The 14,764-nt window shown below is 39.1% G+C and overlaps 1 protein-coding gene across 8 annotated transcripts in view; it reads left to right on the plus strand.

The window, feature by feature from the left end:
- INPP4B (inositol polyphosphate-4-phosphatase type II B) overlaps nt 1-14,764 on the plus strand; it is a 481,006-nt gene that overhangs the window by 448,769 nt on the left and 17,473 nt on the right. Inside the window, exon 24 of one of the 8 annotated variants that reach the window (XM_075199350.1) lies at nt 1,955-2,280. The exons of the other annotated variants lie outside the window; for them this stretch is intronic. Coding sequence (XP_075055451.1) covers nt 1,955-2,000 — 46 coding nt within the window. The 3' untranslated portion in view covers nt 2,001-2,280. Of the gene's footprint in view, nt 1-1,954; nt 2,281-14,764 lie in introns of those variants that run through there. 8 annotated transcript variants of the gene reach the window in all.

Genomic DNA, 14,764 nt, shown 5'->3' on the forward strand with positions numbered 1-14,764 from the left:
CTGACATTTTCTGTCTCCTATAGTCTAACTTATTACAGTTAAAAGTAATGCTAGCCCCCTCTTCCAGAGAGGAAAGGGAAACAATTCACTTGGAATTATTATGCTAAAATGTAAAAAAAAAAAGAATAAACTTGATTTTACAGGTCTTCGATTTTCATAACCGCTAATGTAGAGGCTATTGCCAGTATAACAATGACTGGCTATGCACTCAGGGCTTTGTAACACTGAATGCAGACTTTGTTAGCTAAAAGCACTGCACAAAAACTTACATAAGTGATTCAGGTCTTGTTTTCCCATACGCTTTCCTCTGTCTTCAAATTCCTAAACACAGATTTTCTTGCAATAAGTTTTGCAAATCCATCTAATGACAAACATATTTTCCATTAACAGCGTCTGTTTCAATGATCTTAGCATTTGGGCAGCACAAAGAGTAATTTGAGATGAAGAGCTAATTAATGGGAACAAATTCGAGGACATTCATGAAACCTGTTTAAGATAGAGGTCATTTTTTTACCCCTAGTAAAAATATTGAAATTGAATTTAATCACTTTAAGACCACCTTCTGCCTATGTACATGTCCCTGGGCTGATGTAGATAAGTGGTAGGCCATAATGGCAGCTGCACATTACCATTAATGGACCTTGGCCATCAGTGACAACTCAGATGCCTGGAGCCGGTAAGAACTGGTTGATTTTGTTTCTGCCCCTCTAATCACTTGTTGTAGCACTCAGTGTTCTAATAGAGCCAGATAACACTCAAGCTCTTGTTAGTGTTAGTGTGCAGAGGAAATCCATAAGACCCTTCCCTCTCTCACACATTTTCTTCCTAACTCTGTAAAAAAGCTCAGTAAATCATTTTCAGTCATTCTATGTCAAATACTCAAAAATGTGTAAATGTCACACAGAATGAGATCACCCCAAAATGTCCTAAATGGTGCCAGCCCCAAACATGTGTCCTCCCACACTTATCCTACAACTAAAAGGCATTATTTTGTTCCTGCTCCCCATGAAGTTGTTATACCTTGTATAGTCTACACATATTTGCTGTCTGCACACCTTGGAGAACTAGCTGGAAAAAGGACATTTCTAGTTTTGCCTATTTTTCTCTATATAATGCTCACTGTATAAAAATATATTCCCCTATTCTTGTAAAGGAAGCACTATTGGTTTAAAAACAAAACAATATAAAAGTCACCATGAGATGGGCACATGGCCAAACTGTGAAAATTGGCCTGGTCATTAATGGAGAAATACAGTCATAAATTGTTTAAATGATCATTTCACCCACAAACATATCAGACCTTGTGACCAATAGAAAGTCTTTAAAATGATAAAGTCGCTGACTAAACAAGGATTTGTTTGTAAGGTGAAATATTTCCTGAGCTGCTGCTCTGACATGCTGCCAATCCAAGACACATTGAATTAGTCTATGAAAACATATCCTAGAAGTGTTTTTATGTAAAGGGTCAGTATTCACTGTAACAGTGATGCACTTGTTTGACAAACAATGCGAGAGCATGGAAAATGTTTCCTGATTTATCACATTCTTCTTTCTGCCAATTAAATACAAAGGAAAGCTCTGTATGTATACGTGTTGTGTGGACATTTCCTGCTTGTTCTGAAGCTGTGCTCTTAAAGAAAATGTAGAATATGATATCTCTGCCCATTGTAGCTTGTGATAATCATTGAAATTCTGTAATGTTCTTTGATTTTCTTGCAGCTCTCCGTTTATTGAATTGAATGGAGTCTTGCCAATGTCTGCCTCAGTGCTCTGTGAACTTGCTTGCATATAGAGGTACTTTATACATGTGTGTAATGCATCTCCATGTGAAGCAAAGTTCATAGATCATAGCTACTAATTAAGGAGGAAAGACACGCAGGCCCTTTTCATGCTGGCAATGTAATATCATAGCCCTGAATGTATTTAAACTATAATCACCTATCATGTCTTGCAGACAATGTCAGCAAGCTGTTTCACGTGCTTTAAGCCAGCCATGGTAGGGCATTTTCTGTGGAAAGTACTAATAAATAAGAGGAAAAGAGAAGAATGGAGCAGGATATTGAAAGGAACCAGGCAAATAGTATTGAGGGAAGTAAAGGGAACATAGGTTTAAGTATGTATAAATAATAAGAACAGTAGTGTGGCTTGAGTTAGATCTAAATAGGGAGGAGAACTTGATAAAAAAAAGAAGATTAAAAAGAGCTACTGCAAGATATATCATGGACTTTACATAATACATGTTTATGTAGAGAAAGTGACTGCATAAACATACATGAAAGGAAGCAACTTCTTTCGGCTTAGTAGCACTAATTGACTAGAGTGTGAAACCAATACCCAGAGCATGTTTACATTCATTAAAGGAAGAGTATCACTAAAAAAAATATTTTGTCCAACTCTCCCTGTTAAAGAGTGCCTGTTGCCTACACACAGTGGATGCAGCCTTCTTCTTGGCTGAACCTATGCTAGTGAGAATGCAGTTTTGCAATTTAATGTCACTAGTTCTTGGAGAATTGAGTGGCTGCCCTTTAGGTCATCTACCAACTATGAGACGCATCACAGATGGATTACATTTGTTACCAACTTGCAGTACAGTATTTTAGCTGCAGTAAGAACAGTCACACCTGCTAGTTGTCTGTAAGGCTCACTTGAGTAAGTGCAGCAAACCTACAGTGGAAACGTTTCTTGATGCCTTGGGCTACTTTTGCACATATGTGCAAAAGTAGCCCAAGGCTATATTTATATAGCTAAGCATTTTTTTGTATTGTCCAATGGGAGGATGATCTACATGCAAAAACAACATTTCATTCTGCAGAGTGAGATTATTTGAATAAGAGGTGGCGGAGACCTAGTATTGACCTATACTTTTAATGGAGCACATTGTGCACTGTTTAGTTGCACATCCTAAGTGCATTTCTTGAAGACAGTCCCTATGATTCTAATGGTTTAGGGCATATATAAGATTAAACTGAACAGTATTTCAGGAGAAACCTGTCACAAAAGCCAATCCTGTCTCAGATACAGCTGAAACAGCTGGCTGTGACTGGAGTTACCTTGGTCACTTATCAATGAATACACCTTTTCTGCCACCACAAAGGATTTACTATGGAGTCCTTATATTCACCTAAACCACTTATTAATATTACACACTTAAATCACATATAGAAGTAACATGAGCCTTACTTGGCTTTGTAAGTTCACAAAGAATCATGGAGAATTTACTAGATTAAATGTATTTAATCTGAAAAATATTTCCAAGGCTTATATACAAAACAGTTCATAACAAGACATACAAAAGGAGTTGCACAAATAAGTTTCAGAAATATAATAGGAAATAAAACCAGTGTCTTTATTACCTAGTTTAAGACTTGGCATGAGAGGAGTACACTTTGAGAAGGAAGGCACACTTCGCCTAGATACAGTAGGTCTCCTCTTTAGAAATGCACCTTTTTACTATGTAGGGCAGCTGATTTAAACCTTTCTCAAATAGCTCTCACCTCCACTTTTTGGAGTTTAGCTCTCTCAACCAGGGCAGATTGATTCCCAGAATGACACTGGGCTCTCCAAGTGAGTTATCTATCCTAGAGATATATGTCTGTCATCTCAGAGGGCATGATTCTCACCTCTGCTCTGCTTGAGTGGTTGGACTATGTACACAGCTATGGCTCTCAGAGATGTTATCTGTCTAGCCTAGTTACTTTCAAAGGACTCTTGACAGTTGCATAGGTCACCGGTGTCAGTCAGCAAAGCACACTTTACATTACAAGGTTACATGCAATATACACATTGTCATTTTTCCTTGAATTTTCCTGTATGGCAATCAGTGATTATACATAATGCATAATCGTCACAAAAGCCAAAAAAGGTAAAAGTAATAGATAGGGTAGTCCTTCAGTGTTAGTATGTTACTCTTTAAAGGCATTTTGCAGCCTTTCCACCTTTCCACCATGTACATTTTCTAATGGATCCTCAAACCTAGACTCATATGTTTTTTTCCAGGGATCAGGAGGTGGGCTTGCACCTTTGCATATGATTAAACAATTGCACATGCACTAATAAAGAAGCGATGCAAGGCCACATTTTTTGTGATTTGTAAATGAGACTCTCTGTGTTGATTTTCTTGATCTGCCTTCATATCATACTAGCCAACTCTCCCGGAATGTCTGGTAGACTCCCGCATTTTGCGTGAGTCTCACGGACTCCCAGGATAGTATGGCAATCTCCCGGATCTGCCCGCTTCCTAGTGAAGTGGGCAGAATTAGGTCCAAAACGCAGCGAATCACCGGGAATCACGCCGTTTGGCCCCGCCCCCTGATGTATAATGACGTGTTTGTGTCATTACATCACGGAGGCGGGTCCAAAATGATGCAAATTTTGGAGCCCCGCCCCCATCACGCCCATTTCCCCCGGCAGGCTCCCGGAAGCCAACTTTAGAAAGTTGGCAAGTATGCTTCATACTCTGGGCTGGCAAGAGGCACCCTTGGGCCTGGTGTGGCCACTTCTTAACCACCCCCCGATTTTGCACAGTCTCGACAAGAGTTGGTAGGTGTGAACATAGGGACCAGTAGGAAGTTATTCTTCTGCACAATCACTTTCTGCACCTTTAATCTTGAACAGATCTGGCTGGATCTCCATTCTCCTCCAATTAATCTGTCACAGACGAGTCCTTAAAGGAGACCCAGGCACGGGTACTTTGTAGGCACCCCCTTCCCCCCGCCCAGCCACACACACACTCAACTCAATGTACCTGTTTTACCCTTGTACTTTAGGGGAGGGAAATGTATCAGCAAACCCCTTTCTAGACAACAAAGAGCTCCTGTAGAGGTGGACACACTTGCACTCCAAATATATGTAGAACGCACAGAAAAAAATTAATTCTTATGTGCATATGCTGAGTCGGAAGCATCTCAATATGTGTACAGCTCAAAAGGAATAGCGTGTGTGTGTGTGTATGTATATATATATATATATATATATATATATATGCGTGTCTGTGTATATATAATATTAAAATATAAATTCATCTTATGTGCAACATACACGTTATCAGTCCAAATCAAATTGAGCCCCCACAAGGTAGGGGCAACATCTGTCATGTGTAGTGCGGGGTTCTCTAGATATATGTACAAATTATTTAGTCTGCCTGCTTTTTTCTGTGTATTTACTGCCACAATTTTCCCTCTTAAATTAGCTTTCTCTAGAACACCAAGTTATATATTGACATAACCTTGAAACTAGTTAAAATAGCTGCCTAATGACTATTCATAAATAATACTGTCTTCTAGCAGCCTTAAACAAAATCATCTCCGTGTTTCTTGACAATTTAAAGGATTTTAATTTTTAGGTTTGAATTAAATATATAGCAAATGTAAGTTAATTGCTCTTGCAAGTTGTGAAATATTGTAGTCTCGCACATATATAATAAAAAATTTAAATCATTTGTTGGGTCTTGTAGGGGAAATAATGATCTGTCCTGTGAACCTCAGCAGGCATGCAGGTCAATATAATTATAAAGAAATGCCATGAATTACTGAGAAAACTGGATCAGCAGTTTCTGCTACCTGAGCATAAGAGAACAGTAGGGACAAACATTGCTTGCAGCATGCTGATGTACTTACATATCACACTATGAAGTAACTCCGAAACAGGAAAATGGTCCAAAACCGCTTGTTAGTAAAACCACTTTGAAACCTCGGAGCACCAGCCTGCTTTGTATTTATTGCAATCCTTCTAGTTTTTATGTCTCCCATCTCCCTACGTCTTTAATCTGTTTCAACCTGTCAATTTTAAAAGATTTGACCCAAAACACTTACATCAGGGATATATTATACAGATATGTTTCAGTTTTTCATATTTGCAATTACTATAAAATATGGTTTCTGATTATTTTTATTATGTCTATAAAATATGATGAACACATGGGTGTTAATTTTACGCATCCACTGCCAGAGTACAAGCGTTAACATGCAGTGAAATATAAAAGTTTGTGCTCATCATCTACATAACATACTATGCTGCAGGGAGGCTTTAAGAAGACACTTCAAAAGCTTTGTTAAAAGTATTTTTTTTGTCCATGCTTTTAACAGGCAATGCGATGGAATTGCCACTCATTATTTTTCTCCTCACCTCTACGCGAGGAAAAATGAGCGAAGATTCCATCCTCAGCATCCCGTTAATGTTTCTCCACCGACTGTTCCAGAGACACATCGCGCTAAATTGAATCTCCCTCTTGGGTTCTATAGTTAAACTGTACATTGTTCCTATACCATGTGTTGTATGAAGACTGTGCCTCATACTGTAAGAAATGATGTACAGTCTCTTTGCATGTAATTGTAATTGCTGGCTATCTTCATGTTTCAAGCCTTTTCTTCTGGTTCTATGTAAAAAAAGCTGGAGCTTCTTGCCTTGCTTAAAAGTATTCAGCGCCTGATGTAATTTTAAGTTACACTCTAAGCCAACATACAGTCCTACAATAAGCACAAGCTATTTATGATAGCTGTGCACTCCTAGAAAAGTTACACTATACATAGAGGTGTAAAAACAATGTTCAACATTGTTATGACATTGTAAGTAAAGTAGTACAACTGTGCCATATGTGAGCTGAGTAGGGGGTCCCGATTAACTTCTGAGATCACAGAGGCAGTGCCGTAACTAGACATTTTAGTGCCCTGGGCGAGACAGGGCACCGGTGCCCCCATCTAAGTGGGAGTGTCAATAGTCGAGTGGGCGTGGTCAACCTACTGTGGGGGCGTGGCTAGCGCTTTGCAAGGTCTAGACCGCACTGAAACCCCTCCCTCCCCATTCTTCACGGTCTGGCTTTGTAAGGATCTTTATGTAATAAGCCTCCATAGAATCAAAGTACTTTAAATGCAGCTGTCACATGCTAGCTGTATAAAAAATGAATTGTTTTTTTAAATAAAACTCACTGAAACAAATGAAAACATAATTGCAACAGTACCATCTGTATCACACTGTTACTTCATCTCACTGTGCCCTCCATCACAGTCTCTCCTTTATCACACCGTGCCATGGAGCCATCTTTATCACATTGTGCCCCCTTATCACCATCACACGAAATTATTATATATATATATATATATATATATATATATATATACACATACACACACACACACATACAATATAAAGAGCCTCCTAGTGTCCACCATACTATATGGAGAGCATTCCTATGACCGCCATACTATACAGAGAGCATTCCTGTGACCTCCATACCATACGGAGAGCATTCCTGTGACCGCCATACTATACAGAGAGCATTCCTATGACCACCATACTATACAGAGAGCATTCCTATGACCACCATACTATACAGAGAGCATTCCTGTGACATCCATACCATACAGAGAGCATTCCTGTGACCACCTTACTATACAGAGAGCATTCCTATGACCACCATACTATACAGAGAGCATTCCTATGACCACCATACCATACAGAGAGCATTCCTGCGACCTCCATACCATACAGAGAGCATTCCTGTGACCTCCATACCATACAGAGAGCATTTCTGTGACCTCCATACCACACAGAGAGCATTCCTGTGACCTCCATACCATACAGAGAGCATTCCTATGACCACCATACTATACAGAGAGCATTCCTATGACCACCATACTATACAGAGAGCATTCCTATGACCACCATACTATACAGAGGGCATTCCTATGACCACCATACTATACAGAGAGCATTCCTGTGACCTCCATACCATACAGAGAGCATTCCTGTGACCTCCATACCATACAGAGAGCATTCCTGTGACCGCCATACTATACAGAGAGCATTCCTGTGATGGAGAGGGTGCAGAGGTTACAGCTGTATTTCGGGGGTCCAGGAGTCAGAATTGACAGGTGTCAGGGATCAGAAGGAAGGGAAACATATCTGGATAGAAACAGTGGGAACTGATATGCAGGACAAGGAAAGGTCAATGATGGGGGCTCTGTACTGTACCGAGAGTTGGGAGGGGCACTGGAGTCATAGTTATCAGGAGCAGAGGTGAGAGTGTTGGTGGAACGCAGGGCTGTCAGGAGGAGCTGGGGATGCTGGGAGGGGCAGTCCTGGAAGCAGAGAGCTGCTAACACACAGCATGTGATATAACAGACCAGTGCTTAGGGAGAGAACAACTAATGGAGCTGACAGATCCCCCTCCCCCTCACTTACTTAAGGTCTGTTCTCAGCTCCCCGCAGTGTTGGCTCTTCTGCACTGACAGCATGGTGACATCATCAGTGATGCTGTAGTGACAGGGGCCGGCGTTTTTTTTCATAGTCCTTTCATAGACCAGCCACCACACTAGCCCCTCCCCCGTCTCGCGGCACGGCTCTGCACAGAGGTTTCTCCTCTCATAAACCACGGAAGGAAAAGTGTGATACTTGTCTGCTGTTAGTTCTAAGCGTTCCTGTGTAGGTATTTATCATTTATTAGTATTGTGCAATCAGTGTGTATACTTAATATATACAGTCAAGTAAAAAGTGTCTTATTTAAAGTTACTTGTTTAACAATAAAAAGAAAAAATACAATGACCCAAAAGGCTTACAATCTAAATTGTATACAAGAAATCACACTGACACACTAGGATGAATTAAAAGTGCAATTTTGAAAATAAAAAGTGTATGTAAGTGATCATTGTGTGCAGCAGGTCTAGTTTACGACACTGTCGATAATGTTAGTGTTGCAGCTGTGTGTCATTTTACATATTGTGGATTCATTTGGTAGAGTTGAATTTTGGAAATGAATGCATATTTCAGGTTAGGGTGGATTGATTTGCTCATCTCTAATTGTAACTTGTCCAAACATTTGTTGATTCAGGTTAGCAGTAACAAGGACTAAGCATAGACCGGTTTCATGTGTACCAATCGGGTTACAGCATTCGTGGAAAGGTTACTACTCAGAGGGTGTATGTAGGGCAGGTGATGTTTGGCAGTGCTGGAGGAATGAGTTGTATGATAGGTTGACCACAAAACCTTCATAAAGATATTACACATCAAGAGTGTTCCATTGCAAGCTTTGTAATAAGCATTATCATCATCATCTATTTATATAGCGCCACTAATTCCGCAGCGCTGTACAGAGAACTCACTCACATCAGTCCTTGCCCCATTGGAGCTTACAGTCTAAATTCCCTAACATACACACGGAAGCTAGAGTCAATTTAATAGCTGCCAATTAACCTACCAGTATGGTATTGGAGTGTGGGAGGAAACCTGAAACCCACGCAAACACAGGGAGAACATACAAACTCCACACACATAAGGTCATGGTCGGAAATTAAACTCATGACACCACCAGTTTTGTGAGGCAGAAGTGCTAACCACTAAGCCATCGTGCTGCCCTAAATCAAAGCAGAGACTTTTATGTCCTGTCCGTAACCAAATTGTGCATTAGTGCAGTGGCAGTTGCTGATACCTCATTTAGAAAAGTCAACCAGAATACCACAATTCTTTCTCTACTCAACCAGATCTTATCCAGGTTGAACTCTTTGCATTGTCGTTGATACCAGGAGTAGGCCAATTGACTGATTAGAATATATCCCACATTGCTTACAGGCCTGGGAATCAACAGGTTGCATCCTGGGATATCTGTCAACAAACAAATTTTGCATGGATAAGCTACACAAGGAAGCTGCTACTCCATAATACATATGTCATAAATAAACCAAATTGTGTAAATAAAGCAATTTGTGAACAGTAGTGATATCAATGTGGTATATTATTACCTTTGAAACAGCAAAAAACAATTTGTAAGCATAAAAAATTCCACATATTTGTTGACAATTAATTAAACTGATTTTAGTTTTAAAATACTAAGATTGATAGAAATTAATAATGTCCCAAAAGAAGTGATCCCACTGGTGTAAGCTGGAGAAGAGAGATTCCCACTCTCAATGGTATAATAGGTTCAATAATGAGTTTCTTCAGTAGCCCAGTATAGAATTGTGTGCCATGTGACGTGCTTGCTGTATTGATCTATATGCTATACTGACGCTGTACTGTAAAAAAAAAAAAAAAAGTTATATACCCCTGAGGAAGTGACCAGTGCATCATGAAATGTGTTGGAACACATCATGGACGAACAGTATAAAGACTTTGGTCCTGAGTCATTACAGAGAGCAAGGCAAAAAAGGAGTTCTTTTGATCCTGGACAAACCAGGTCACAAACAAGGGGTGCAAATTAGTTTATTTTGCATGCAAGGAAAATCCTGGCTGCTTTTTCATGTAACACACAAATACTTGATGGCTTTGTTTTTACACTGAAATTTAAAGTTGATCTAGGACACGCCATACCCCACCTACAAATCTGCCCTTACATTTTAAATTTACCATCCCCCCAATGCAACATGGGTTTGCCGATGTGCAAAGTTGCTTCTTTTTTTTTTGCTTTGCTCTCTTTATTAACTCAGGCCTCTTGTGCATTGCAGAAAGGAGAAAAAGATCCACATAGACTTTCTAAGAACTGGTGACTCTACCTGCTGCGTTCTATTGGAGCCTAATTTAAGCTTACATTGTGACATTCAAAGTGTTTTTATACATGATTGCTGCACTGTGAGAGCAATTCTCATTTTTAGTAAAAAAACATGTTGTTGCTTTACATGCGGATCGCTTTTCATTGAGAACCATTACAGTTTTGTTATTTGACACTGCGTATACACCCCTAGCATGAAGTGAGTGTTTTGTCTACCATGACTATTTTATTTTGTGGATCAATACAGGGAGTAATATGCGCTTTCTATTTTTTCTTTTTACAAGTTCCACCCTTCTGTGTTAGAATCACTACTGAACCTATACATGCCATAATAAGGCCACTCACACAAGTTATATTACGAGAGTGTGGCCTCCTAGCAAATGGAGTGAGTGCTAAAGAGGAAGAGACCTCATGATGTGATTTTCAGATAGGAATTGAGGAGGAAATAAAGATGTAATACTTGCCACTCCTGTGCAAATATAACGGGACTTACCTGGTACCAATCAGATCACCCACCAGTTGCGCCCCTCATTCAGCAACAATCTCTCCCACTTCGCTTCAGTTTAGAGGAGAGACCACAATAATTATTGGAGTGCAATAATATGGAGAAGAAGAAAGGGGGCCTCCGAGCTGACAGCCAGAAGTAGAGACTCTGCACTCTACTCTTATTGACACCTCGAGTTGGTCTGGGTCTGGGCTCAGGGCTATAGATATTCGAGACAGGGAGGTATCCCGCCTGATAATCTTATTCACCGATGTACTTGTGATGGCCCCACCAAGAGAAAGACATCCGAACAATGACACTCACCGGATTGTTACTGTCCCCTCTTGATGGTAATCTGCATCTTCCAGGATCAGTGCCTAGGAAAAGGGTGACACTTCAACAGCCCACCCACAGGGCTGTCTACCGTGCTAACACGTACTACCCGCTCTACTGAAAGTTATAACAACAACACAACAGCAATGCCCTGGTCCAGATTACAGACAACAAATACAATAACATACCAAAAGCCTACCTTTAATTGGGGCCTGACTCCTTTATCCTATAATGAGGAAGCACCTCAAAAGCCCACCTTTAATGGATGCCTGATGATTGAAGGCAAGGTCACACTAATGCTGCATACACAGGTCTATAAGGGACCACCACACAATGGCCACCTGGGATAAAATGTACAAATGGGGTTAGACCAGGCACAGTCTCGCAAGAGCTGGGCTACCTCCTGTTGCCAGGTCTAGGGCCAAGCTGGTCACACAGGCTTGATTGAATTGATTGTGCCCAGAGTCTAATCCTGAAATTGCTGGCAAAGATGCGCCCAGTGAGGAAATGCAATAAACCTACAGCACCTAAACACCCTGGATCTTATGCCCACTACTGCAATACAGGTGTAGTGCCCAAAAGGTGCCACAAGGTTTGTGCCCAGTGTGTAATAGAGAGTGCTTGCAACAGTCTCCAACGCAACGATCATCCCATCGACACTGATATTGTCCACCAGCTGCCATTGTTATTAATGGCCTGTCAATGTCCTTTGTGGCTTGAGCTCGATGTCTTCTTTCTTAAACCCAACGTGGTCTCTCCGGAGCTCCTTCCAGGTCTGTCTCTGCAGTCTAACTGGACTCATGCTGCACGTGACTGCTATATAATAGCCATTGCAAGGGGGCTGTGCGATGATGTGGCAAGCACTAACTGATTTGTGTTGGCACCAAAAATTCAAATGAAGGTGAGCCCTGTTTGTCTCACTGTCCTGGCCATTGATTGGCTGACAGCGAATCATTTTGGATTCGCTGGCACCAATATTGGGGGACCGCTGCAAGGGAAGAAGATTTACCTGTATCCTGATGTCGTTGATAAGATAAGTCACCCACCGGGCACCTCTTCAAACAGTGTTCACCAAGAGTACTCCATAGTAGTACTAGGAAACAAATTATGCAATACAACTGCCTTAGTCACAGTGACAACAGTCAACAATCTTTAAAACTAGCCGTTTCTACCCATGCTATAGCTGAGAGGAGGATTTATTTATTTATTTATTTATATAAAGCAGAGAATGATTGTATATTTATTACATGTCTTCATGAAACCAGTGTTAATGTTGTCTGCCTTATTAGTCATGTTCTATAAATAAATTAGGACTATGATGTTTTAGGATATTAAGCTGCTGCATAGTGAAAATCAGATTGATTCCCTTTGCTCAAGATAAAGTAGGGTTAAAAACATGAACTGAAATAAATAAAAAATGAAAGATGCAAAATAAGTGCTTTCCGTTTTCAAACAAAATACAATGAAATGAATATCAAAAGATCACAATCAATAAATCAAGCCTTCAGTGAATGTGTGTGAGAAAATATGTGTGAAAAAAAAATAAAAAAAATAAAAAATATATATATATATATATATATATATATATATATATATATATATATATATAAGTCCTCCTCAATATGAAAAAAAAAGAAATACATCAATAAATAATTAAATTTAACGATATGTTATGATCCAATTCCATTGGGTGCATGAACATTTAAATATCCCATTTGAAAACGCCACTCCCTGTTGTTAATGCATCATAATTAGAAGATAGAAGACTTATTAGGTGTGAATTACAAATCCTAATAGTGACAGCATCTGCGCACCATAATGATCACTTTAGCAGATGAAATTAGAACACTTTTATTTCAAGCGTGTGGTAGGAATCCTGATTAATTACAGCACCTGCATACATCCCGATCATCCACATTTACCAACTCCTATGGATCTCTTTTAGCAGATGACTTCCTCTCACACATAGTAAGGAAAAAAAAGGGGAGGAATTTAGTGCATTACATTTATATATGTTTATTAATAAAACAAGAAACATTTCAATGCATACTCTAGAATGTAACATTAAATAAGCATTTTAACTACCTTAAGAAAGATTCCTTTGAATCAAAACGCGTTGGGGACTACTGTGAGTTCCTGAAAGCTCTGTCTTACCTGTGGATCCGCTTATTCTTTTTTCTTCACAGTGAGACATATTTCGGGTTTCATCATTATTCCTGTGTTGTTTAAAGAGCGATCGCTTCACTCATACTTAGTAGAGGGCCAATAAATATATTTTAAGTTTTGAAAAAATGCTTATTTAATGTTACCATCTAGAGTAAGCATTGAAACTTATATTGTTTTATTTATTGTGATCTTTTAATATTTATTTTATTGTATTTTGTTTTGAACAGAAAAAGCACTTATTTTGTATCTTAATTATTTTGCTATATGTATAGTGCAGCTGCATTCCTTCAGTGTTGGTTTGAAGTATAAATCATCTTTTATTTAGGAGCTGAAATAAGTGAAATTGAGAATGAAAAAAAAAACTTCAATTGAATTTTCGGGTTTGCTGTTAATATTGGTTTTCATTTGATTTCATGTAAAGACGAGTGGCTTTCATGTTTATATTTGTAGCAGGTAACTATGTATTTTTTGTTTTGTTTGTAGAAATGTTTTGCTATTGTAATTAGCTGAGAACATTTACAAAAACTTAAAGTACTTGAATTTATTGATTAATTTTCTTCAATTATATCTCTTTGGTACTGCCGCTTCTTTAATCCATGCAGTAGAATTTGATAAACAGACTATTATATTTGCTACTTTGTGATGGATGTTTATTATGGAAACAGACATCATTTTGTCATCTCTACATCTAAACTTTGTGGCCTTTTTTAACCCATTCCTGCCCATCCATTTGTGTATATATTCAATAATTGGGGTCATCACAGCGGCTTAGTGGTTAGCACTTCTGCCTCACGGAAGTGCTAATTTGTCTTTAAACTTAAAAGCAAGGACCATTAGAGCAGTGTTTTCTGAAATACTTATCTGCCACATTCTATACCAGTCGGTGCTTAGGGACAATAATGAACAAGTGGCTGTGAAGTTGGTGTAGGTATTTTTTTTTTTTTTTTTTTATAGAACTGACCCAATGTTTTTGTCAGCTACATGCTCTATAGTAAAGAGAGGCTACGCGTCAATATAGAAGGTGCAGTTGTGCTGGAGTATAATATGGTTAGACAGTTGTAGTATATTAGAGTCTAGAAACTGAGGAGGAGGGTGAAGATATAAGCAGTGTGCAAACTAGTGTTAACAAGACTTTGTTAAGGGAAATGGAGGAGGAGTTGGGGCAGTTAAAAGATCCGATTAAGAGGTGCATAAAATTAATAATACCATAGTAACATCGTTCATGAGGTTGAAAAAAAGATTCCAGTCCATCAAGTTCAACCTATTTGGATCTCCTTTGATCCCTTTCTTATATTAGAAATTGA

Source organism: Mixophyes fleayi, chromosome 1 (assembly GCF_038048845.1).
Source record: "Mixophyes fleayi isolate aMixFle1 chromosome 1, aMixFle1.hap1, whole genome shotgun sequence".
Lineage (NCBI taxonomy): Eukaryota > Metazoa > Chordata > Amphibia > Anura > Limnodynastidae > Mixophyes > Mixophyes fleayi.